Here is a 23,110-nt window from a genome sequence, read left to right as displayed (position 1 = left end):
ACACTTAATTACGCATCAGGCACTATACTAAATGTTCTACATTTAACCTCATTGTAACACCATGAGGGAAGCATGATTATCATTTACATTTTACATAGGTGGAAAGTGAGGCTTAGAGAAGTTAAATAATTTGTCAAGGACACATGGCTAGTTAGTAGTAGAGCCAGAGGGCCCTTCCTCTTATACTACCCCACCTACAGTTAGAATTGAGATAAGGGCAGCATTGCTTTATGACCCTGGGAATGTTCATAGTTTAAAAATATTATTTTAAGTATTATTATTATTTTAAAGCATTTCCTGCTCTACTCTGTTAATTATAAAAATGCCTCAGTTTTTAAAGATAATTGTACAATATACCTCTGAGTGGAAACTGAAGTTTGCTTTTTGGGTAGTAAGTAAATCAGAGGAATATTCAATCTTGTTTATCACAGTTTTTATGTAATTTCCTTAACAGTATGGATTGACTGTTTTAATTTCATTTAATTTTTTTTCCCACTGTATGTGTTGCATTCTTTTCTTTTAAACTTTAGGAATAGTGTTTTTTTTTCCCTGTTTGTGGGCACCCTGGTAGAAACTATTTATAGTTTAAATGCCTTCCTTTTGGCCAAGGCAGAGCAGCATTAGATTTTAATAAATCGTAAGTTTATATTACGATTGTTTACTGGAGTGCCATTTATAGAGTATGGCTTCCAGACATAGAATTTGACATAGTTTTTTTTTTTAAAGGGCTAATTTTTTCCCTTAAAGTTGTATTTTGAATTACACTGGAGGTAATTTGTGGCTACCTTAAGTATTTTTCTCCTTCTGCCTGTCTGCATGTCCCGGGAAAAAAATATTCTGACCTTGTACGTGACATGCTGACAGTTTATTTTAAAAGAAATGTCAAGTTTTAGAAACTACATGGAGATATTTTTAAGAACATTAGATGATAGGGAAGTACACCTAAATAGTAAGTTTAGCTCAGTTCAGTTTAGCAGCATTAGGTGTCTGTGTGTATAGTGTTGTGTTTGGTGATATGAGAGACATCAAGATGACAAAAAGTTGATACCTTTATCCTGGGGCTTGTAATCTGTTAGGTGACCCAGACAAATACATAAATAACTATAATGCAAGGCAGGCTATGATAAGTACTACAGCATAGGCATCAACAAAGTGCAGTGGGAAATCAGGATAGAGAGATTAATTCCAATTGGGAGGATCTAGGACTTTCTCATGGAGTAGGTAGGATTGAGTAGAGCTTAATTTATTGCTTTCATTCATTCTAGACTGTCTTCTGAAGATTGATGTCTATTTCCTTGAGGTCTTTAATTTTGTTGCCAATTTGGATAAGCATGGCACACATCCAGCAGGGAGGTCCAGATGAAAAAGAAAAGACAACAGCCCTGAAAGGTACATACTTAATTTGCTTTTTCAGGATATTTTCATTGTGCCTAATGAAGGTATAGGAATATTTAGGTGACCTTACATTCATTTCAATTCTAAAATAAGAATATCAGTACTTAATCTATTTGTAATTATTTGTATACCGTGACTACCTCAGTGTCTGAGATATAGTATGTACTCAGTAAATAAATCATAAAATCATGTGATTTTACAGGTGTAAGAATTCTTAATGCTTTTCTTATTCCAGGTCATGTATTTAACAGTAAAACTAACACTAGTGGTCTCTTGAGTCAAGACTAGTGCCCTTACCATATTTTTGTTGTTTGAAATGTCATACTAGGTTAGGATAATGATCCTGTATTGTCTTTGTGGCATTAGCTCTAGGGATATTTTATGAGATTAAGAAAAGTTAGATTAAGAAAAGTGCGGGAAAAGCAGGTTGTGGCGGCGATGGTGGAAAGCAAGCGTTAAGTTTTTGACATATTAAATATTAAACTGAGATGCCACTTAAACATCAAGCTGGAGAAGTTGAGTGTAGAGTTGAGGGCATTTGGGTTGGAGATAAAAGTTTTAGGAATCATTAGCATAGAGGTAATATTTAAAGTTATGGTCCTAATTGAGATCACCAGGGATGTCACTGTAGCCAGAAAGAGAAAAGGTCTGAAGATTGAACCGTGGGACATCTCGATCTTAGGGTCAGGAAAATGAGGAAGAACTAGCAAAAGAGGCTTAAAGTGAATTTCTAGTAAGATAGGCTGAGACCTAGGAGCAAGAGAGAGATCCTGAACACGTAGTGAAGAAAATGAGAGTAATTACTTTAGTAATGATTATAAACCAGCTTAGATGAGGACTGAGAATTTAACTTTGGATTTGACAGTGTAGAGGTTATTGATGGTCTTCACAAAGAGCTTTTCAGTGAATTGATGGAAATGAAAGTCGTATTGGAGAACTTCAGTAGAGAATGGGAAGAGAGGAATTGGAGACAGTTATAGACAACTCTATAGATGGTTTTACTGCATGTATGTATGCTGCTGAGAATGACTTGCACACTCAGAATAATGGTTAATTTAGGAAGGAGGATAAGGAACGTGTGTGTTTCCATCTAAATAAACTCGCTGGGTTTCCACTTAGATAGCTTTTGTGCATCTTCAACCTTACTTGATAATGTGAAAATTTGATCTCCAAGTTGTGGTTCCAATTTACACTTCCACAAGCAGTATGTAAGAGATCAGATGGATTTTTCTGGATTTTAGAGTTAGTACAGTGACATTAAAAGAATATGGATAGGGTCTAAATATAGAACTATCTGGATTCAAACTCATTTTTTTCCCACTCACCATGAAACAAATTGCTTAACTTCTCTAAATCTTTTTCTTCATTGGTACAATAGGAATACAATGCTTAGCACACATGAGCTTGAAATGACTAATGTGGGAGTCAAATTGAAAATATTAGAAGGTAAAATGGCAAATGCATAGTAAAGTGTATTTTAGAACAAATTGACAAACTGAATAAAACTTTGTCCCTAAAACAGTCCTATTTTCAGTTTTTTTTTTTTATGGATTATGGTTTTGATGTCATGTCTAAGGACTCTTTGCCTAGCCCTACTTTGTGAAGATCTTCTCTTATGTTTTCTTCTAAATGGTTTATAGTTTAGATTTTACATTTAAACTAATGATGCATTTTGAGTTAATTTTTATGTAAGGTATGAGATTTAGGTCAGGGTTTTTTGTTTGTTTGTTTGTTTGTTTTGCCTATTGATGTCCAATTGCACCAGCACTGTTTGTGAAAAAGACTGTGTTTCTGCTATTGAATTACTTCTTCACCTTTGTCAAAAATAAATTGGACATATTTCGGTGGGCTTATTTTGGGGTGTTCTATTTTGTTCTATGTATCTGTGTCTGTCACTTCTCTAATTCATACTCTCTTGATTACTGAACTAAATGGTAAGTCTTAAAATTGACTAGAATGATTCTTCCCACTTGATTCTTATTCAGAATTGTTTGGCTTTTCTAGGTCCTTTGCCTTTCCGTGTAAATTTTAAGAGTAAAATTGTCTATAACCACAAAAAGATAATTTACTGAGATTTTGATAGGAATTGTGTTTAAACCTATAGACGAATGTGAGAATTGACGTCTTTACTATATTGAGGTTTCTAGTCCATGAACATGGAATGTCTGTCATTTATTTAGATATTTGAGTTCCTTCATTGATTCTTTGTAATTTTCATCATGTAAGTCTTACACATTTGTTACTAGATTTATACTCATTTTATATATATGTATATATTTTTGGCTGCGTTGGGTCTTCATTGCTGCTTGCAGTCTTTCTGTAGTTGCGGCAACTGGGGGCTACTCTTCGTTGCAGTGTGTGGGCTTCTCCTTGCGGTGGCTTCTCTTGTTGTGGAGCACAGGCTCTAGGCGCATGGGCTTCAGTAGTTGTGGCACCCGGGCTCAGTAGTTATGGCTCGTGGGCTCTAGAGCACAGGCTCAGTAGTTGTGGCACACGGGCTTAGTTGCTCCACAGCATGTGGGATCTTCCCAGACAAGGGCTCGAACCCGTGTCCCCTGCATTGGCAGGCGGATTCTTAACCACTGCGCCACCAGGGAAGTCCTTCATTATAATTTTTAGAGTGATTGTAAATGGTATTGTGTTTTTAATTTCAATTGTCACATGTTTACTGATAGTTTCTGGAAATATAATGAAGTTTTGTGTGTTGATATTATATTCTGTGACTTTGCTGAAGTCACTTATTAGTTCTTGGGGTTTTCTTGGTAGATCCTTGGGATTTTCTATGTAGACCATCATGTCATTTGCTAGTTGGACAGTTTTATTTCTTCCTTTTCAGTCTTGCTTTTTTGCACTGGCTAAGACATCCAATGCTATGTTGAATAAGAATAAGGAGAATGGGGCTTCCCTGGTGGCGCAGTGGTTGAGAGTCCGCCTGCCGATGCAGGGGACACGGGTTCGTGCCCTGGTCCGGGAAGATCCCACATGCCGTGGAGCAGCTGGGCCCGTGAGCCATGGCCGCTGAGCCTGCGCGTCCGGAGCCTGTGCTCCGCAACGGGAGAGGCCACAACAGTGAGAGGCCCATGTACCACAAAAAAAAAAAAAAAAAAAAAAGAAGAAGAAGGAGAATGGACATTTTTTCCTTGCTCGTGAGTAGTACCACTCCCATTTTCATCCCTTAATTTCTAGACCTGTGAATTCTGGCTGTGGGAGAAATAGCACTATATTTTGGACACTGATTCAGAGTATATACAGCCTTCTAGAGAATCTTGTTCCAGCCCTGCAGGGTTCTGCCACCCAGCTGGCCCTGTAACTGAGTCTTCAAAAGGCAGTCCACCATTCTGTCAAACTAGCTGCTTCAAGATGGTGGGGAGCATGTTAAGACCAGTGAGTTCCATGAGTTGGGCCCATTGCCACCCTTCTTTTGCTGTAATGTGAGTTTCTTGATCAGAAACAATGTGGTGTGGAATACCATGATGGTGGATAAAGCCTTCTGTAAGTCCACGGATAGCAGATTTGGCAGAAGCATTGAGTGCAGGGACGGCCAGTCTGTATCCAGAGAAAGTATCTATTCCAGTAAGAACAAAATGCTGCCCCTTTCATGATGGAGGTGATCCAGTGTAATTAACCTGCCACCAAGTAGCTGGCTGAGCACCCCAGGGAATGGTGCCATGTTGGGGACGAAATGTTGGTCTCTGCTGCTGGCAAATTGGACACTCAGCTATGGTTGTAGCCAAGTTGGCTTTGGTGAGTGGATGTTCATATTACTGAGCCCCCATATGACCTCCTTCCTTGCCACCATGGCCACTTTGTTCTTGAGCTCATTGGGTGATGACAGGTTTGGCTGGGGAAAGAGTTTGACTGGTGTCCACAGAATGGATCACCCTGCACACTTGATTTTTCAAATATTCCTCTGTTGAGGTTACCTTGTAGTGAGCATTCACTTGGGACACAAATATCTTCTCATCTTTTGCTCATTCAGGGAGGTCTATCCACATACCTCTTCTCCAGATTTCCTTGTCACCAATTTTCTAGTTGTGTTCCTTCCAGGTCCCTGACTGTCCAGGCAAACAATTGGCCACAGCCCGTGAATCATTATATAATCACATGTCTGGCCATATCTCTTTCCAAAGAAATGAAACAGCTAGGTGCACTGCTCTCAGTTCTGCTCACTGGGAAGCTTTCTCTTTACCACTGTCATTTAGGGATATCCCCAAAAGGGGCTCTAATGTTTCAACTGTCCACTTTTGGGTGGTGTCTGAATATCATGCAGAACCATCTATAAACCAGACTCGTTTTTTTTCTCTGTCAATTGATGAGGGCTTAGGTGCACACTGATGGATAGAAGGCTGTGTAGCAGCAGTGGAGACCATAGGCATTTGGGCCACTTCTTCATGTAACTTACTTTTGTCTTCAGGGCCTACTCAGTCCTGATCACATACATACCACTTCCATTTGATGATGGAATGCTATTGTACAGACCCAATTTTATGACTTGGTGGGTCAGTTAACACCTAGTTCATGATGGACAGCTACATGGTAAGTTGGTAGCCCGTGGTTAAGTGTTCAGTCTCTACTCAGGCCCAGTAGCAGGCCAAGAGGTATTTCTCAAAAGGAGAGTAGTTACCTGCAGTGGATAGCAAGGCTTACCTCCAAAATCCTCAGAGCCTGTGCTGTGAAGGCAGACGACTGATGTCCTAGCTTGAAGACAGTCATACAGAGAGTGGGAATTCTGTCTTACTCACCTTCTATTCAGGCCTTCAATGGATTGGATGAGGTTCATCCATATTGGAGGTGGGGGGCAATCTGCTTTACTCAGTCTACAGTTTCAAATGTTAATCTCATCCAGAAACACTTTCACAGACACACTCAGAATAATGTTTAACCAAATATCTGGGCACCCAGTCAAGATGACACATAAAATTAACCATCACACCGTTCATCTGTCTATGGAAACTGGTTGCTTACTCCTTTTGGCTGTTGTGAATAATGCTGCTGTGAACAGGGGTGTACAAATATCTGAGTCTTTGTTTTCAATTCTTTGGGGTATAAAATGGTATTTTTATCCAGTTACTGCATATGCTTTGTTGAAGTTTAGAATTCTAGTTGCTAAATCACTTTAATCACCAGAGGCATGTTTTAGAAAAAACAGTTGTGTTACATCTGATATGTATTTAGGTTATAAGAATTCAGTTGTACTGTGTTTTATAGGCGATTGAAGGGATTTTCAATGGAAATGTTTTATTATACTTGATTTTTGCCTAATCTACTGCCTTTGGAACCCAGTCTCTGTAAAATGCAGTTATATAGCATTGTTTTCCTTTTACAAAGCAGAAAAATAATTTCTGACAATTTCTTTCTACGTGTCTTCTCAATGCTAATGAAATAAAAAAAAAATCTAGTTCTCCAGTTGACAGAGGAGAAGTTTGAGCAATGCGTATTTGTTTAGTTGTTCATTTTATCATTCAAAGGAACATTTTGGTCAAAGCCAAAGCATATTTCTGTATTCAGAAGAGTTTATCCTTTTTATAAGGTAATGAAGAGAGGGGGTACACCGTTTTAGAGTTTATATAGCACATAGAACAAAAGTATGGGGATTTTGAAAGAGTACTGAGTTAGGTATTGGGGAATAAATTTATTTTATTAACCCCACTTTACTATTAAGGTCTAATTTTGGGCGGGCCATTTTACCTCTCTGAGCTTATTTCTTTGTCTCAAAGACAGTGAAGATGATAACACATGCTACTACTCTATAGGGCTGTGATGGTCAAGTGAGGTAAAGTATGTGAAGTCTTTAAAATGATATATAGATGTTAGATGGCATTTTATGATCTGAGCTGATAGAAGGAGAAAATGGATATTAGACATAATACAGCTGCTTATGTATTGGACGGTTTTTGTGTGTCTGATTAAAAGGTTTCTAAATTTTGAACTGTGGAAGATGACTGTGAAGTAAAGGAATTCAATTCGTTGGAAGGAGAGATGTGAGAATCTTCAAGCCAGGTTTTGATATTAAAAATCTTCTATTTTACCTTGTTTTGCAAAGATTTACATGTTGTTCAGAGCTTTACTAATGAATCAGAAATTTGTCAGCATGTATCTCTTGGGCCCAGTATGCATACTTTGTGACATTTTTTTATTTTACTAGACAATTTGCAAACCTTTTTTTATAAACATGTTTGTATGCTGAAAATGGTATATTTTTGTGTGAGTTGAGGTTTATCTGATACAGCAGTTTGAAGAATTTTAAACAATGACTTTTAAATTTTTTTTTTACAAGTTTTTTGATGTCTTATCTTTGTGTCCTACGGAAAGACCAGAGTCTGGAGGTAGACAAACTATTTTTTCCTCTAGCATATTTTTATGATCTGTACAGATGGATTTGTTATATCTGTGTAAATGAGAGACAGAAATAAAGTGTTAATTCTGAGGTTCTTCTTTTGTTTAAAAGAAAGCGGGGACTGGTTTGCTATACTATGTATCCGAGGAGCTCTTTCTCTTCGGGAACTTGAGTTAGATTGAAAAAAATCTCAAAATCTAAACTTAAAAAACAAAACAAAACACATCTTTTGGGAACTAAATAAATTTGAAGTTTATCTTTAATTTTTCCGAGTTTCCATATGACACTAAGATGACATATAGTAAGAATTTTTGCCTCATCCCATGATGATAGCCTAAAAGAGATCATTAAATACTGTCTACAGACTGATTTTAGGGCTGGGGCAGGGAAACTACGAGATAAGCCTGCAACACCTTGTAGTAACAGGAGGTAAGGAAATGCTCACAAAATAAAAAGATGTGACTGAGGAGCCATGCCGACTGTATGTACTGTGGTGTCCTGGGTGGGATCCTGGCACAGAAAATGGACATTAATGGAAAAACTGATGAATAATATCTGGGCTTAGTTAACAGTAATGTACCAACATTGGTTTCTTCCTTTTGACAAATGTAGCCTTGTAAGGTAGGATGTTAACAATAGGGGAAACTGGGTACAGACACTATCTGTACTATCTTTCAACTTTTCTGTAAATCTAAAAAGATTCAAAAATAAAATGTTTATTTACAAAACCTTGGTGACAGTTTTTTTTATTATGTATAATCAAATGATGTGAAGAATAAAAACTGTTTTGTGTTAGCCAGTTTTCTCCAGTTAGCATGTTTTAGTTTAATATTATGATCTTCTAAATATTAAACTAAAACATGATTTTAGATTACTCTAAAAGAATAATATGCTATATTACCATTATTTTTATTTTTAAGTTCCCTTATTCATAGTAGTTTCATTTATATGTAAGATTTAGTGACCTTTTAAAAGTCATATTAACATCTGAAACTTTTAAAATGATAGGAGGTTAATAAGGTACAAATTAATAGCTGTATATTTTGAAGGGAAGAAGTTAATAATTTACCATAGGGTACATAGGATCTAGGTTGTGATTGTTTTGAGAATTATGGTTTTGAAAGTGCTTATGTTATATTGATACTGTACCTCATCATAATATAGCACTTTGGGAACTTAAAAATGTAATAATCTTATCAGTTAAGGCAACACATAAAAAGTAATCTAATAGAACAAAAGAATACTTAAAATAATTTAAAATATAATCTTTGTTATCAACTATGAAAATGAATATAAATAAATTTCATGTAATTTCTTTTCTAGATTTATTATCTAGGATAGATTTGGATGAACTAATGAAAAAAGATGAACCACCTCTTGATTTTCCTGATACACTGGAAGGATTTGAATATGCTTTTAATGAAAGTAAGTGGTGTATGCTATATGCAAGATTTGTTTAACAATGCTAATAGAATCATAGGACAGATATTATTTGCTACTTTTATTTGCTAGCTAGAAAGTTTTATGTGTTTCTTTTGAGAATAATGTCTTATCCTTCTATGATGAAGTTCTTCAGTCAAGTAAAAGAACCAAGTAATAATTTCCCGTAGTTGTCAAGTCACTTAAACCAACGAACGTGAATTTGACTCAGCTTATGTATTTTCAGTTTTGAGTGTTCAGCTCCCTTGTATCCAGCTGGAACTCCCAATTAAATTATGTAGAAAGATGCTACTATTTCACATGTTATTTAAAATGAAATGACTGGCAATAATTATCTGTGACAATATTTTAAAGCATAATACTCAATTCCGTGATTTTTTTAGGCAACATCCTTATTGTAAAGTTTGTTAATTAAGTTCTGAATAAAATAAGCTTTGCACTTGGGATTTGGAATAACTTACCATAGATTGCAAGGATGTTTCTGGAACAAAGCACAATTAAACTCTGGATTAATAACATTGTAGTACTTGAAGGATAATATTATTACAGGCCAGGTAGCATTTGAATTGCAGCTTTCTACTTGTTGCCCTGCATTAACTAAATTGGTGATTTGTCATCACTGTGTTTTTTCAAAATTTTACATGCAGTTATTTTATTCTGTTCACATTGACGATTGTCATACAACATACAAAAAGTACAAAAACCCAGTTCATTTTCTAATACCAGGTCAGAGGCAAGTTGCAAAAGAGGACTGTACAGTAAGTTACAAGAAGAGTTCAGGTGTCCTGTACAAATCATGCTGCCTGTCGCATGGTGTATTTAAAGCTGTACATATTGCTACAGGAGAATGTCTTGTCTTTGCAGCGTCCATATAGTTCCTGCCGATGAGGCCTCCTTAGATTCATGTGTCTGTACAATATCAATTATAGGTGTTAGAACTTATAGTGACAGTCTCTGTGTACTAGAATATTAAATGAGTTTAAACAGAGCATATTAGAAACTTTGATCTCTTTTCTGATACTAATTTTCATGTTTTTTAATAAACGATATCTAATGGCAAAATATGTGTGAGTAGTAATATTTTGTTTTTAAAAGAAATTTTATAATTTAATTAACAGAGTCAAAATTGCTCTGAGACTAATGTTGCCTCTACCCCTCTAAAACAATTACCAGACTCCTCTTTCAGAACAGGGATTGGGGGAGTGTGTTGGTACTGCGGGTAAATCATAGAACTATGTTTGCTTTATGGATAGAGGATATCAGTTTTCACTGAAGTCTGTCTTTCATCTTCCTTGAACATTTCTTAAAGGGAGTGAAAAACAAAGAAGCAATACACTTTTCTCTCTCACTTTCCTATCAGATACATTCATACACACATCTTTGCTTACATTTTTATAGCCTTGCATGCACATGCTCTGTACTTACACACTTTCAGACACACCTACACCTTTGCACATGCAAGTGTACTTACACATGAATGCATATGGACCCTTGAACACACCTATCATTTATTTTTTAAATATCCTGGACACTGTCTTGCATAAATATAGACTTACAGTAGGAGGCAAAGATTGTTGCATTCCAAGGAGAGAATGTTTTATGGATCTTATTTTTAGCATGATACAGTTCAGGGTTGAACTCAGAGTGAATAGTGAGTACTTTTTCAAAGAGGTGAGGTTCTGAAACCAGGAAACTGGTTTCAGTATTAAGCTGCTAAAAGGGCAGTTCTAACTTAGTATCCCCAGAGACTTTTTTTTTCAGGATTTATAATAAAAAAACTTTTATGAAAGCTTTGAATTGAAACTTTCATTACCTGATTGAAGAAGCTTCTAAATTTTCTAAAGAATTTTAAAGTTCTTAGTTGGGTAACAGAAGAATTTGGATACAGAGTTCACCCTAAGGAAAAAAAAATTTGTAACGAAGGGGAAGAGATTCTTTTTAACTGCATCAAACTGATACCTTGTTCTTTCAAATCACTTTACCTTTTCAAATACTCTTTGTGTTCAAAATGCCTATTTAGCCGTTCTCCAGTTGTTGGAATTGTATAAGGCCCAGCTCTTGCTTTGGAAGATGAAGGTGAAGGCTTTTCCCCTTTTCCCTCAACCCACACACACTATATATACCTCTGTACAGTATTATGAGGAAGCACACTTTCGTATCACCAAAAAAAAAATATTTGGACTCAGCAACAAACTGAGTTTGAATCTTGTCTTCCATGATAGCTGATATTTATTGTACTCTTACTACATGCCAGGAAGTGTCCTAAATACTTTCAATTTATTAACTTATTTAGGCCATTGATAGCTTATTTTGGGTCTTAGACTCCACCACCAATCTGATAAAATATATGGATACACTTCAGAATAATGGGCATTTGGGTATACACAGGAAATTTTACAACTGAATTTTGAGGACTCTAAAATAAAATGTCCTAAGTCAGCCCTTTGACAGTTGCTGAAGAGATTTTCCAAACCTTTGAGAAATACCAAATTTGCAAATACAACTATAACATAAGTGATCCAGGTTATCTTTTCTGGTTAAGAATGCTTACTTTCTTTGCCTCTTTACCTTCTTTTCGCTTTTAATACTAGAGTAGCATTGACATGTATACACTACCAAATGTAAAATAGGTAGCTAGTGGGAAGCAGCCGCATAGCACAGGGAGATCAGCTCAGTGCTTTGTGCTGACCTAGAAGGGTGGGATAGGGAGGGTGGGAGGGAGACGCAAGAGGGAGGGGATATGGGGATATATGTATATGTATAGCTGATTCACTTTGTTATACAGCAGAAACTAACACAACATTGTAAGGCAATTATACTCCAATAAAGATGTTTAAAAATATATAAATAAAAATAAAATCAATGAAAAACAAAAAAAAAACCAACAAGCAAACAAAAAGTACTAGTGCTGATAGTTGGCTGTTTTGATAGGGCTTATTTTCCCTAAAGTATCAAAATCATTATCACTTTATGAGAATTATTATGTCCAAAATGAACAGAGAATTAAAAAAAAAACCAAACCTCTCTTTGAGATGTAGTTATAAGTATCTATATCTAACTACCTAAACTCACTATCTAGGTAAGTCAGTTCCCCTTCACAGAGCAGTCTCATAGAAAATACATTTAAAATTTTAGTGCAGCAATATTACACATTACTGTATGTCATGTACCTTTAAGGTTGCTTTAGTCAAAATGCCAAGTGCTAGATTTGCAGATGTCTTCAATCTGCTTGTATTGGTATGCTAAATGGGAATTTCCCTGTCCTAGAAAGAAAACTGTAGATGTACCTTACAATTTACATGGCATCGTCTGACCATAAAAGAGTGTTATAATGAGCCAATGCAGTGTCTCATGTTGAGTATTAAAGAACTTTACAAGTAAGGATTAGCCCTTATTTTATATATTAAAAATACCCATTTTATATGTAGTAAAATTGATTCATAAAAATAATGAAATAGTTTTACTTAGAGTAGTATATTTCCTGGCTTTAGTTTCAGTGCCACAGCTTTCAAGTCTTTCTTCACTCTTGCATGTCCTCATTGGATAAAACTCAAATACTAATAACTCCATTCAGCTTGACCATGTCCCTCTTCTGCCCCTGAAGTCTTTCTTGTGCCTCATTGCTCTTAGGATAAAGTCCAAACCCAGTAGTTTGGGCCTTCTGCTATTTGATTCCACGTGTCCTCCAATGTTATATTATTTTATTTGGTTCATACTCTTTTTGTTTCTTTTAAACTGGGTTGTTCACCATTATTTGAACTTGCTGTCATGTTTTTTCAAAATTCTGTTTATGTTGTCTGAGTAGGGGCGGGAGGCAAGGTGTTAAAGCACTTGGTCTGTGGTCTGTTTCTCTCTTGAATACCAGGGGAATGCTTCTGGGGAAAGAAAGAAGACAGGTGGCCTGGTCTGTTCTATGAGGAGAATCCTTATCCATGGAGTATTTTGAGCAGGATAACTGGTTTGGCATTGCTTATAGTTAAACAAACCTATAATCTGTGGATATGTAGGGCATGTTTCTCTGAAAAATATCACATGAGCAGTACAACTCTCTGGCACATAAAATGGAATTGTTTTATAACCAGCATGCTCACCAATGTGTTAGGTAACTCATGTGCCCCACTTAGAGACATCACCTATTCTGAACCAGAGAGTGCTATCCAGTGAGAGGATAGGCCCTGGGAAGACATGGTCAGGCTGTTCCAGACCTGCTTTGCCTGTGCCTCTTGATTGTTTGTACCCTTAAAGTTATTAGTAAAGTTATTAATTATCAGCAAAATCTCTGAATTGTGTGAGTCTGACTTGACAGTCTAAACCTGTGTTGGCTCACTGTCTCTCTCCAATTTCCGTTTTAAATCTTACTTGTATTTCAAGGCCTAGTTGAGAAATTTCACTAAAACCTTCTGAACCTATTCTAGTCTATAGGCATCCTTCATTTTTCTAAACTCATTTTAGACTTTATTATCTATGTGAATTGCCTGTAGCAGTTTTTAGACTGTTGACTTACTTCATTCTTGTTTAACTCTCTGAAAAGTTGCTTAACTTTTAAATGTTTATGCTGTTACTCCTCAGGTAGCCTCTAAGCTTAGGAATGGGGACCACGTTCACGGCTATAACTAGCAAAAATCCTCATACGTTGTAGGCCCTCAAATATTGTTAATTTGCTTTGGATTAGAGAAACAAAGATCAGAGACATAGCATTTGAGTACTTGGGGTCATTCTTGTATACTATGTATATGTTTGCATCATATGGCTATTTGAAGAAAAAAATCTGATAAAAAAATGAAACTGTTCTGAGAAAGATATTTTAAATTTTTATTAGACATTATTTATTTTACTTTCCATATTATTATAAATGTACTCTGAATCATAGCAATATTGTTTGTTTGTCTTCTAGAGGGGCAGTTAAGGCACATAAAAACCGGGGAGCCATTTGTTTTTAACTACCGGGAAGACTTGCACAGATGGAACCAGAAAAGATATGAAGCGCTTGGAGAGGTATGGTCGTGTATACAACTTCAACCTTGTGTTTTTCCAATTTTAAATAGTCAGAATAAAGGTTTTGAAGCTGAAGCAGTACGTGCACTCTTTCTACAAAAAAGTGATTAAAAACAGTTTTTGCATTTTTTAATTTTTTGTGGTAATGCTAGAAACATATTTTCAGTTTAAAAGTTTATGCTTTTACATAAATATATCCTTCCCATGACCTTAATATTTTGTAGTGAGTCGTTACAAGGGGAACAAATTCATGCTAAATTTTCTATTTTTAATGTTTTTAGGAGCTTGAATCCTCTGCTGTGCGAGGAAGAATAAGTGTTCTTTTAAGTGCTTATCTAAAACAAAAAAACAAAAATCAAAAGAGTTGCTTGTGTTAACTGTGTGAGGTGATGCATGTGTTCATTATCCTGATCTTGGTAATTTTTCTACAATGTATAGCAAATCATCTTATTGTGCACTTTAAATATATACAATTATAGTTGTCAATTATTCCTGAAAGTTAAAGAAATTACTTATGTATATGAAGAAGATTGATATTTGGCTAATAAATTGGATATAACCTACTTAATCTTTGACTTGATAAAGGATTAGGCCTTGTGAAACATTAGATACCTCACATGCTACCACTGGTAGGAACCTTTGAAAATGTCATTTGTCATTCAAGTGAATGTTTTGTTAAAACTCAAAGTTGTACTCATTGGCGTCATATTAAGTATTTTCAATAAAATGCATATGGACACATTTGTTTAGTGCGATAACTAAACAGCCACTTTACTTCTATAAGGAAGAGCTGAAGGTTTTATTTCTTTTTTGGCTCTTTAATAAAGTAGTCAAAATTAATAAATTAAGTAAAATTAATAAAGTTAAAATTAATTATTTGGTTAAACAGTAGCATAAAGAATATATGAAATTTAGTTTATGTTTTCTGGGAGACAGTTTTCCTTGGATCTCTTCATTTCTGCACGTGTCTGAGCAAAGGCATTGACAACTTTTGTTCTGGACCATCTTTTTGAGGATGTCTGTATAGGAAACAGCCTTGGAAGAGAGAGATTGTGTCTTCCTCCAAGGCAGAGGGCAGATTTGTTTGTGTCAAGGTACTTTCACCTTCTTTCCCTACTAGTGGCAAAGGATGAGCAGGTTTGCTAGCAACCCCCTCGTTAAATCGGGCTTCATAAGTTTGAGGTTCCACAGCCATGATACAATGTCACTATGTGCTCAGCCTCTACCCTGGGCGTATCAACATTGCCTCTTTGGTATTTGAGGGGCAGGAGAAACAGATGAAAACATGAAGCTCATACTGCTTGCTGTAACCTGGGTAATAAAATCCTTTGTCTCTTACCCAGGAGTCTAGTGTCTTCTGGCTGCAACCATGAAACTGTAGTGGGCTAACTTTTTAACTTGCAACTCAGAGTAAAATCACAGACTCATGAGAGTTCTTGACGTTGTTCTCCAGCATTTGTAACTTAACTGTATTTAATGCCCTGAATGATTTCTACTGTCCATAAAAAAGAGTTTGCCTAATTCCACATGACTTAATTATGTGCTGCAGACTGATAGTATTTTTATTATAGAATATCCATACTATATGGCCTTAGAGAAGGACTGGGATTGTTTGTTTATTTTTAATGGGGATTACATTTTACTCTTTTCCATAAGCCATGTACATTTGTTCACTGGGATAGGTGCTGTTCTCCAAACATCTGCATTTTTGACATCTGCATCTTTTTCAGTCTCAACCTATATCCTCCAACATCATCTTTATCAAAATCTAAGTAGTGTGTCTTATTAGATATTCCCATGTGTAAGTGATTCCTTTCTGAGATCTGAGATCTCCTACCTAATTCTTTGGACATATGGAGGGTCACAAAAAATTTTTAAACCTCACAGTCAACTCAAGACTTATGTCAGTATAATTCTGAAAGTTCTTGTATAACTGTCTACAGTTCCTAGAAAACAAATAAACATCATGTTTAAATTCTGGAAATATTTAGTACTTCATATTACCAATAAGATCTCTAGTTCCATTAAGCGAGAACCTGTGAAAAGCCTCTCACCACAATGTCCTAGATGTAGAAGCACTGAAAAATCTCCTTTCTCTTCAGTGATGGATAGGACGGAATTCAGAAATTTGAGTTCATTGCCTGGGAGGCTGCCTTAATAAACAGCTTTGGATATGCTTAAGATTTAAGTTTTAAGGAAACGAATTTTGACTTCAGGCTATAGTCTAAACCAAAAGCCCTTCTGTTTTCTTAAGTGTTTTCCTACTGAATATTGAGTTTTGTCTTGAGCTGAGAGGTACTATATATGTTTCACAACTGCTGTTTTAGTTTATGTGTATTTCTCTCTTAAGGAGATTATTATAGCAATCATTCAGTAGAAATTGTTTTTAAGACTTGCTCCTGAAATGCTCTATCATTTTTATGTAAATTAAACTTATTGTGTAAGTAAAATAAACTGAGATGTCATTTTCTTTTTAGAATGCAGTGCCATAAGTACACAAAAGAGTACTCTTTACCTTCAAATAGTTACATTTTTGTAATCAAATGCTTTTGCTAATATGTATATATATATTTTACTGTCTACATATAGCTTGATAAAAACATATAGCCTTTAATAAGTTTGGTTAATTTCTCTAAATTTAGAAAGATACTTTCAGTTTTAGGAAGTGGGAGAGTGGTGTGAAAGGGTAATTTTCAAAATAGAAGTCTTTAATGTATGTACATTGGAGCAAAAGGCCAAGGAATAACATTTCTGTTAGACACAGAAAGACTAGAAAGGCTATCATGTTACGTAGTAAATAGAATGGTAAAAACTCAGCATGTCAAATTTTCTCAACTGTCTCTTTCATGTCAATACTGAATTACTATTAAATGCAGAATTTGTAATCCAGCAGAAATTCTAATGAAAGATTTGATTTTCTTGCCTAATCTGGGTCTTTGCATTTCCTTTGATATTTGTTTACTTCTTTAAAAATTAATAAATTGTCAATGTGCTTATTAGTAAGAGGATAGCAGTGATTGGATAGTCTTACAAGCTTGGCTTTTTATTCATGGATAGGATCACACTTACAAAAAAAAGAAAAAGTAAGGGCATGATTTTTTTCCCTGGACCTAAATTAGTAGTATGTCTTGTAAAATAGTGGAAACTTACTGAAAAATATTGCATCAGAAAAAATGGAATTTATTGAAGAATGTAGGCCAGCAGTGTCTTTTGGGGTTTTTTCTAATGGCCATATTTAGGTACTTGAAATAGGAGCAACTTAAAGTAAAGAATAATAATATAAATTATTGTTTTAATATTCAAATATTTGAATATAATGTGATTATCTGTGTATAACTATTACCTTCATATAAGGTGAAATTCTCACATCTCATATTGTGACAGAAACAAAGGTCTGGCTGTCAGGAGATCTGGGTCCTAGTTCTGGCTCAGCACTATCTGTGTGACTGGGAAAATATAAGATGAGCCTAGGACATCATCTTTTTCTGGAAAGCAAACATTTAGTCTAATGGAAGTATGTGAAGAGGACAGAGAAACCAACTTGAAAGGATTTCCTTTGGCCAAAATTGGGACAATTCGAGGGTAAAACAGAGTTAGGATTCTATTGATTATAAAACATTTAATAAAAAGTCATGATTCCATAACATTTTAAAAAAATGTAGTTAATGTGCTATCGTAAGATGAAAATTATCTGAAAATTGGTAATCAAACGGAGAGAATTAAGTAGCTAGACTTTTTATTAGGAACTATTGTTCATTTGCAGGTGAGGAAGGAATGTTCTACTTTACCAAAGAATACTGGCTACTAAAAGTAAAAAAATATGACAAAATTAGAAAATCACCATAATTCTAAAGATGTTCCTTCAAGATTCCCATTTCCTGCTTAGTCAGTCAAAGTCTAATCTAGGAGCTACTGTGAAGAGACTTTGCAGATGTAATTAAGGTTACTCGTCAGCTGATCTTAAGATAGGGAGATTGTCCTGGATTATCTGGGTGGATTCAGTACAATCACAAGAGTAATTAAAAGCAGAAGAGAAAGGCAGAAGAGTCAGTCACAGAAATTCTGCAGAAGAGGCAGGAAGAGAGATTCCAAGCATGAGGATTCAACACACCATTGCTGGCTTTGAGATAGAGGACCCACTTACAGGAACCAGAGAGAGGCCTGTAGGAGCTAAGGGTATCCCTGAACTGACAGTCAGCAAGGAAAACAAGGATCTCAGTACTGCAGCCTCAGTGAACCGGATTTTGTCAACAACCTGAGTGAGCTCGGAACGGGCCTTTCTCCAGAACCTCCTGATAAGAGCCCATCTGGCTGACACCTTGATTTTGGCCTTGTGAAACCTAGAGCAGAGAAACCAGTAGAATCAACCCAGATTTGTGATCTATAAATTGTGAGATGCTAAATTGTGTTTAAGCTATTAAGTTTGTGGTAATGTGTTAGAAAACTACCACACAACCCCTTAATGAAATGATTGATTCAGATGCGGATCATGAATGTATACTAATTTCTTTAGGTGAAAGGATGTGAGGGAATATTTGCACAGTGTATTTGTACAGAATATTTGCAAAGTATTTCCAAAGTATCACCTCACAGATTTCTTGCAATTGTAAGGGGGCAAAATATGTACCTTAAAATAGAGATCTAGCTGTCAGCACATTACCTAAGTGAACAAAGTTAGTATCACTATTTTATTTTATTTTATTTTTTTTGCGGTATGTGGGCCTCTCACTGTTGTGGCCTCTCCCGTTGCGGAGCACAGGCTCCGGACGCGCAGGCTCAGCAGCCACGGCTCACGGGCCCAGCTGCTCCGCGGCATGTGGGATCTTCCCGGACCGGGGCACGAACCCGTGTCCCCTGCATCGGCAGGAGGACTCTCAACCACTGCGCCACCAGGGAAGCCCAGTATCATTATTAATAGAAGAACTTGACGTTACGCGTCTTCTGATATGATGCAGTTTGAAGTACACAGCATTAACCGTGAATATTCTTGCTATGTGTATTGAATCTGACGCTAATCAGACCTTTAGATGTGTCTTCCATTTTCGTGAAATATAGGAATAGAGGGAAAAGTAAATGACACCACAAGGACACAGTCCAGAACGTGGGACATGTAAAACACAATGCCATTAAAAATACTGAAAAGATTTATGTGTCAGAGGTAAAGAAACTGTTGTAGATGAAAATAAACAAGGAGATAGCAACCAGTTTCAGTGTATGAACATTGATGGGATTTTTGTTTAAAAAAACTAAAGCAAACAAAAAAACCTCTACACTCTTTAGGGGCAACTGAGGAAGAATTGTTAGTTTCTTTAGGTGTGATAATATTACGTATTACAGTTATGTAGGAAAATGTTCTTATTCTTAGGTGATGCTTGTGAAATATTTAGGGAGAAGGTCATGATGCCTGCAAGCTATTTTTAAACGCTTCTTGAGAAAGAGGAAAAAACCACAGAAATAAACAGAAAGCATATATGGCAGAATGCTGTTAAGAATTGTTCAATCAAGGTGGGAGATGTAAAAGTGTTTATTGTACTATTTTTCAACATTTCTGTGTGTTTGAAAAGTTTCACAAGTTGAGTATTGGGAAAGAAGAAGCTGGTGATAGGAAACTTGAAGGAGCTTTGTGTTTGTGGCTTTTTCCCTGTCAGGCTATATACTTCAGTGTTCTTGGACTGTACCATTTTATTTGGGACCCTTCAAATATCTAGAATTTGGAGTACTTCTTTCTGGGATAACAACATCCATTCTAGCACTTGAGTTGTTTCCAAAGAGTTTGTTCCATTTCTTAGGAATACCTTACTTAGTATTTTGCCTGGGGCATAAATGCATTTGGCATCACAGAAGGAATGAACTAGGTGGGTGAGTATTATGACAGTTTCTATGAGTCTCTCATACTCCTGTATGTCTTATTAGATATGCCAAGAATACAGGAGTCTGCCTGCTTTTTACCTGGGCCATTTCTCAAGAGTTGTGTTTGCAACAGGCAGTATTGAAGCATGAGGTTAGGTCTTCCTCTGGGACAAAGAACAGGCTTGCTTACAGCTTACTAGGAAATGATGGGCTCCCCAAGCTGGGTATTCCTCAGCTTTGACCTGAACTGCTCTGTGTGCAGCATCCATCTAGGGTCACATCATGTTGTGCCCCAGGGACTTGGGGTCCAGGGAACCAGTGCAAATATGCTGATGCTATGCTGTGATTAATAGTCCTTTATCTGTGACCCAGAAGTTTTGTGTCTGTTGTTAGCACCCATGAAAGTTAACAGGCTAGCTGATTAGTTTGTAACTAAGGCAAAAGCAAATCTCAGACCTGTCAGTGTAATCCCTCTGTTTTCAGTCTGACTTCTCACTTCCACTCTTCACTGGATCTGCATTTTCCAAGCCTTGAAACCCCTGAGGTTCTGCTGGGCCAGTAACCTACTTTCCTAGTTTAAATGGATGGCACTACCATTCATCCAGTTTTGTAAGGCAGAAACTACATAGTCCTTTCACTCATCATGTTTGACTTCATGTGACCAGGTCTTGTTATTATACCTTTTTACGTCACATCTTTTTCCATGTCTATTGCTACTGGTTTACCTTAGGTCTGTATCATCTCTTAAACTAGATTACTGCAGTTCAGCTTCATGATGAAATGCGTCCCCCTGTCAGAATTCATATATTGAAGCTCTAACCTCTTATGTGATTGCATTTGGAGATAGGGCTGTTAGAAAGTAATTAAGATTAAATGTGGTCATAAGGGTGGGGCCCTAATCTGATATGATTGGTACCTTTATAAGAAAAGATCTCTCTCTCTCTTCCCCCTTCCCTCTCTCTCTCCCTCTCTCTCTCTCTCTCTCTCTCTTCCCCATTTCATGTACACACTGAGGAAAGGCCATGTGAGGACAGAGCAAGAAGGTAACTGTCTACCAGCCAGAAAGAGCCCTCTCACCAGGAACCTAATCAGCCAGCACCTAGATCTGGTACTTCCCAGCCTTTGGAACTGTGAGAAATAAATTTCTGTTGTTTATGCCACCTAGTCTGTGGTACTTTGTTATGGCAGCCTGATCAGACTAAGACACTACCTGCAATGTGGTCCATCCATGCCTGCCTCCTTCCACCTCCATCTTTGAACCTGTTCTCAATGCTGCTACCAGAGATATCTTTTAAAGCTGCAACTGTGAGCATGTTTGCCTGTTTTTAGAACCTTTATGTGCTTCCCTACAAAATGAATTTCAAACTGCTTGCCTTGTTATACCAGACCTTTCATGAGTTGGCCCTTGCATATTTTTCTGGCTTTATCACTTGCCTCCTCTCTTGCCCCAGTTCCCACTCACCCTATGCTTGAGCTATATAAACCTACTTGTGGTTTTCTAATATGCCATGCTGTTTTATATCTCTGGGCCTCTACTCATGCAGGGAGCATTTGGTGCCAAGGATGCAGCTTTACCACCCTCCCTCCCATCTGCTTGCAGAATATTTATTCATCTTTCAAGCTTAGATCAACCTCTAAGAAAACTTTCTCTGATCCACATAGGATAGAATGGACCTCTCTCTTCTTTGTGTCTCAAATTTGCTTTTAAAATAATTCTGTTATAACACGTATAATATATTATTTCTCTTAGTGTGTAATGTATCTTTCTCCTTTTACTAGATGTGTTGGGGGCTTACCTAAGGCTAAATAGATAGTGTATTAGTCACGGTTCTCCAGAGGAACAAAACCAATAGGTTGTACATATAGAGAAAAATACATTTATTTTAAGCAGTTTGCTTATGTAATTATGGAGGCTGGGTGAGTCCAAAATCTGATGGGGAGGCCGGCAGGCTAGAGAACCAGGCAAGAGTTGATGTTGAAGTTTGATTTCAAAACCAGTCTGCAGGCAGAATTCCCTCTTGCTCTGGGGAGATCAACTTTTATTCTTTTAAGCCCTTCAACTGATTGGATGAGGCCTACCCTCATTAGGGAGGTCAATCTGCTTTACTTAAAGTACACTGATTTACATGTAAATCTCATTCAAAAACACCCTCACAGAAACAGCCAGAATAGCATTTGACCATGTATCTGAGCACCATAGCCAGCCAAGGTGCCCCATAAAATTAACCATCACAGATAGTGATCGTATCTAGATGTAATTTAGTCTGAATATGCCATAAGACCTCACATAGCCTTCCTCAGGCTCAGGGTGGAGTCATTCTCTGCAGGGATTCAAGCCCACAATGTGATGCCTACTGTTTTTTTCCCACTAGAACCCCACAGTTTCTTTCTGTCCTGATTAATTGCTTTCCATGCACAGAAACAAGGGTGATATGTATTTGTACTATGGTATGATAAGCATTAGGCAGCTATGTTTTTTTCCATTATAGCCAGGAACTTTTCTAAGCTTTCAGTCATTAAGGTTTACAGTTTCACAGTGACCAGCCTGCTAGGAGTTGTATATTGCATGATTTGATGGCCCAGCAGGGAACAATTCCTGGAAATTCCTCCCCAAATCTATCTATTGTAGTAGATGTAACCTGATAAATAAGAATCAAAAGATACTGGTATACTACTAGAGTTCCATTCATTCATCAGCAGTTGGTCCTCTTCAGCATCGTAGTGAATGAAGGACCAAAATGTCTCCAGTTTGATGCTACTCAGGTTAGACCTTGTCAGGTTCCAAAACAGAGGCAGTCTTGGCAAACATATAGCTTCACCCCAGTGGGCATTTACTGTTGTAAGACACAATAGAAGAATTGTATTGTCATACCAGCATCCTCCCCAACCCCATCTTCCTCAGATCCCTTGCAAAAGCAGAGAATTCGATTTCGTGGGGACCCTCCTTTGGTCCCCTTCTTGCTGAGTGTGAGCATACACTTGTGAAGGTCTGTAAGCTAGCCCTTCTTGACTTTATTTCTACCCATTTTTGATAACAGATGTTCAGTTGCCTGCTCCAGCTTTCTGTAAACCTCTATGCTAAACATGATAAGC

At 36.8% G+C, this 23,110-nt stretch overlaps 1 protein-coding gene across 13 annotated transcripts in view; it reads left to right on the top strand.

Moving 5' to 3' along the window:
• The window catches only part of ARB2A (ARB2 cotranscriptional regulator A), a 427,234-nt gene that overhangs the window by 36,950 nt on the left and 367,174 nt on the right, over positions 1-23,110 (top strand). For 12 of the 13 annotated variants that reach the window (XM_033853022.2, XM_073802320.1, XM_073802319.1 and 9 more), the window contains exons 2-4: positions 1,266-1,389; positions 9,056-9,157; positions 14,067-14,167. In XM_033853022.2, the coding sequence (XP_033708913.1) occupies positions 1,284-1,389; positions 9,056-9,157; positions 14,067-14,167 (309 nt within the window). In that variant the 5' untranslated portion in view covers positions 1,266-1,283. The remainder of the gene's footprint in view (positions 1-1,265; positions 1,390-9,055; positions 9,158-14,066; positions 14,168-23,110) is intronic. The other variant, XM_019929700.3, reaches the window with a different exon arrangement.

Source organism: Tursiops truncatus, chromosome 3 (genome assembly GCF_011762595.2).
Source record: "Tursiops truncatus isolate mTurTru1 chromosome 3, mTurTru1.mat.Y, whole genome shotgun sequence".
NCBI classification, from domain to species: Eukaryota; Metazoa; Chordata; class Mammalia; order Artiodactyla; family Delphinidae; genus Tursiops; species Tursiops truncatus.
Note: the sequence above shows the minus strand (reverse complement) of the source record. Positions and strands in the feature narration are given on the sequence as shown.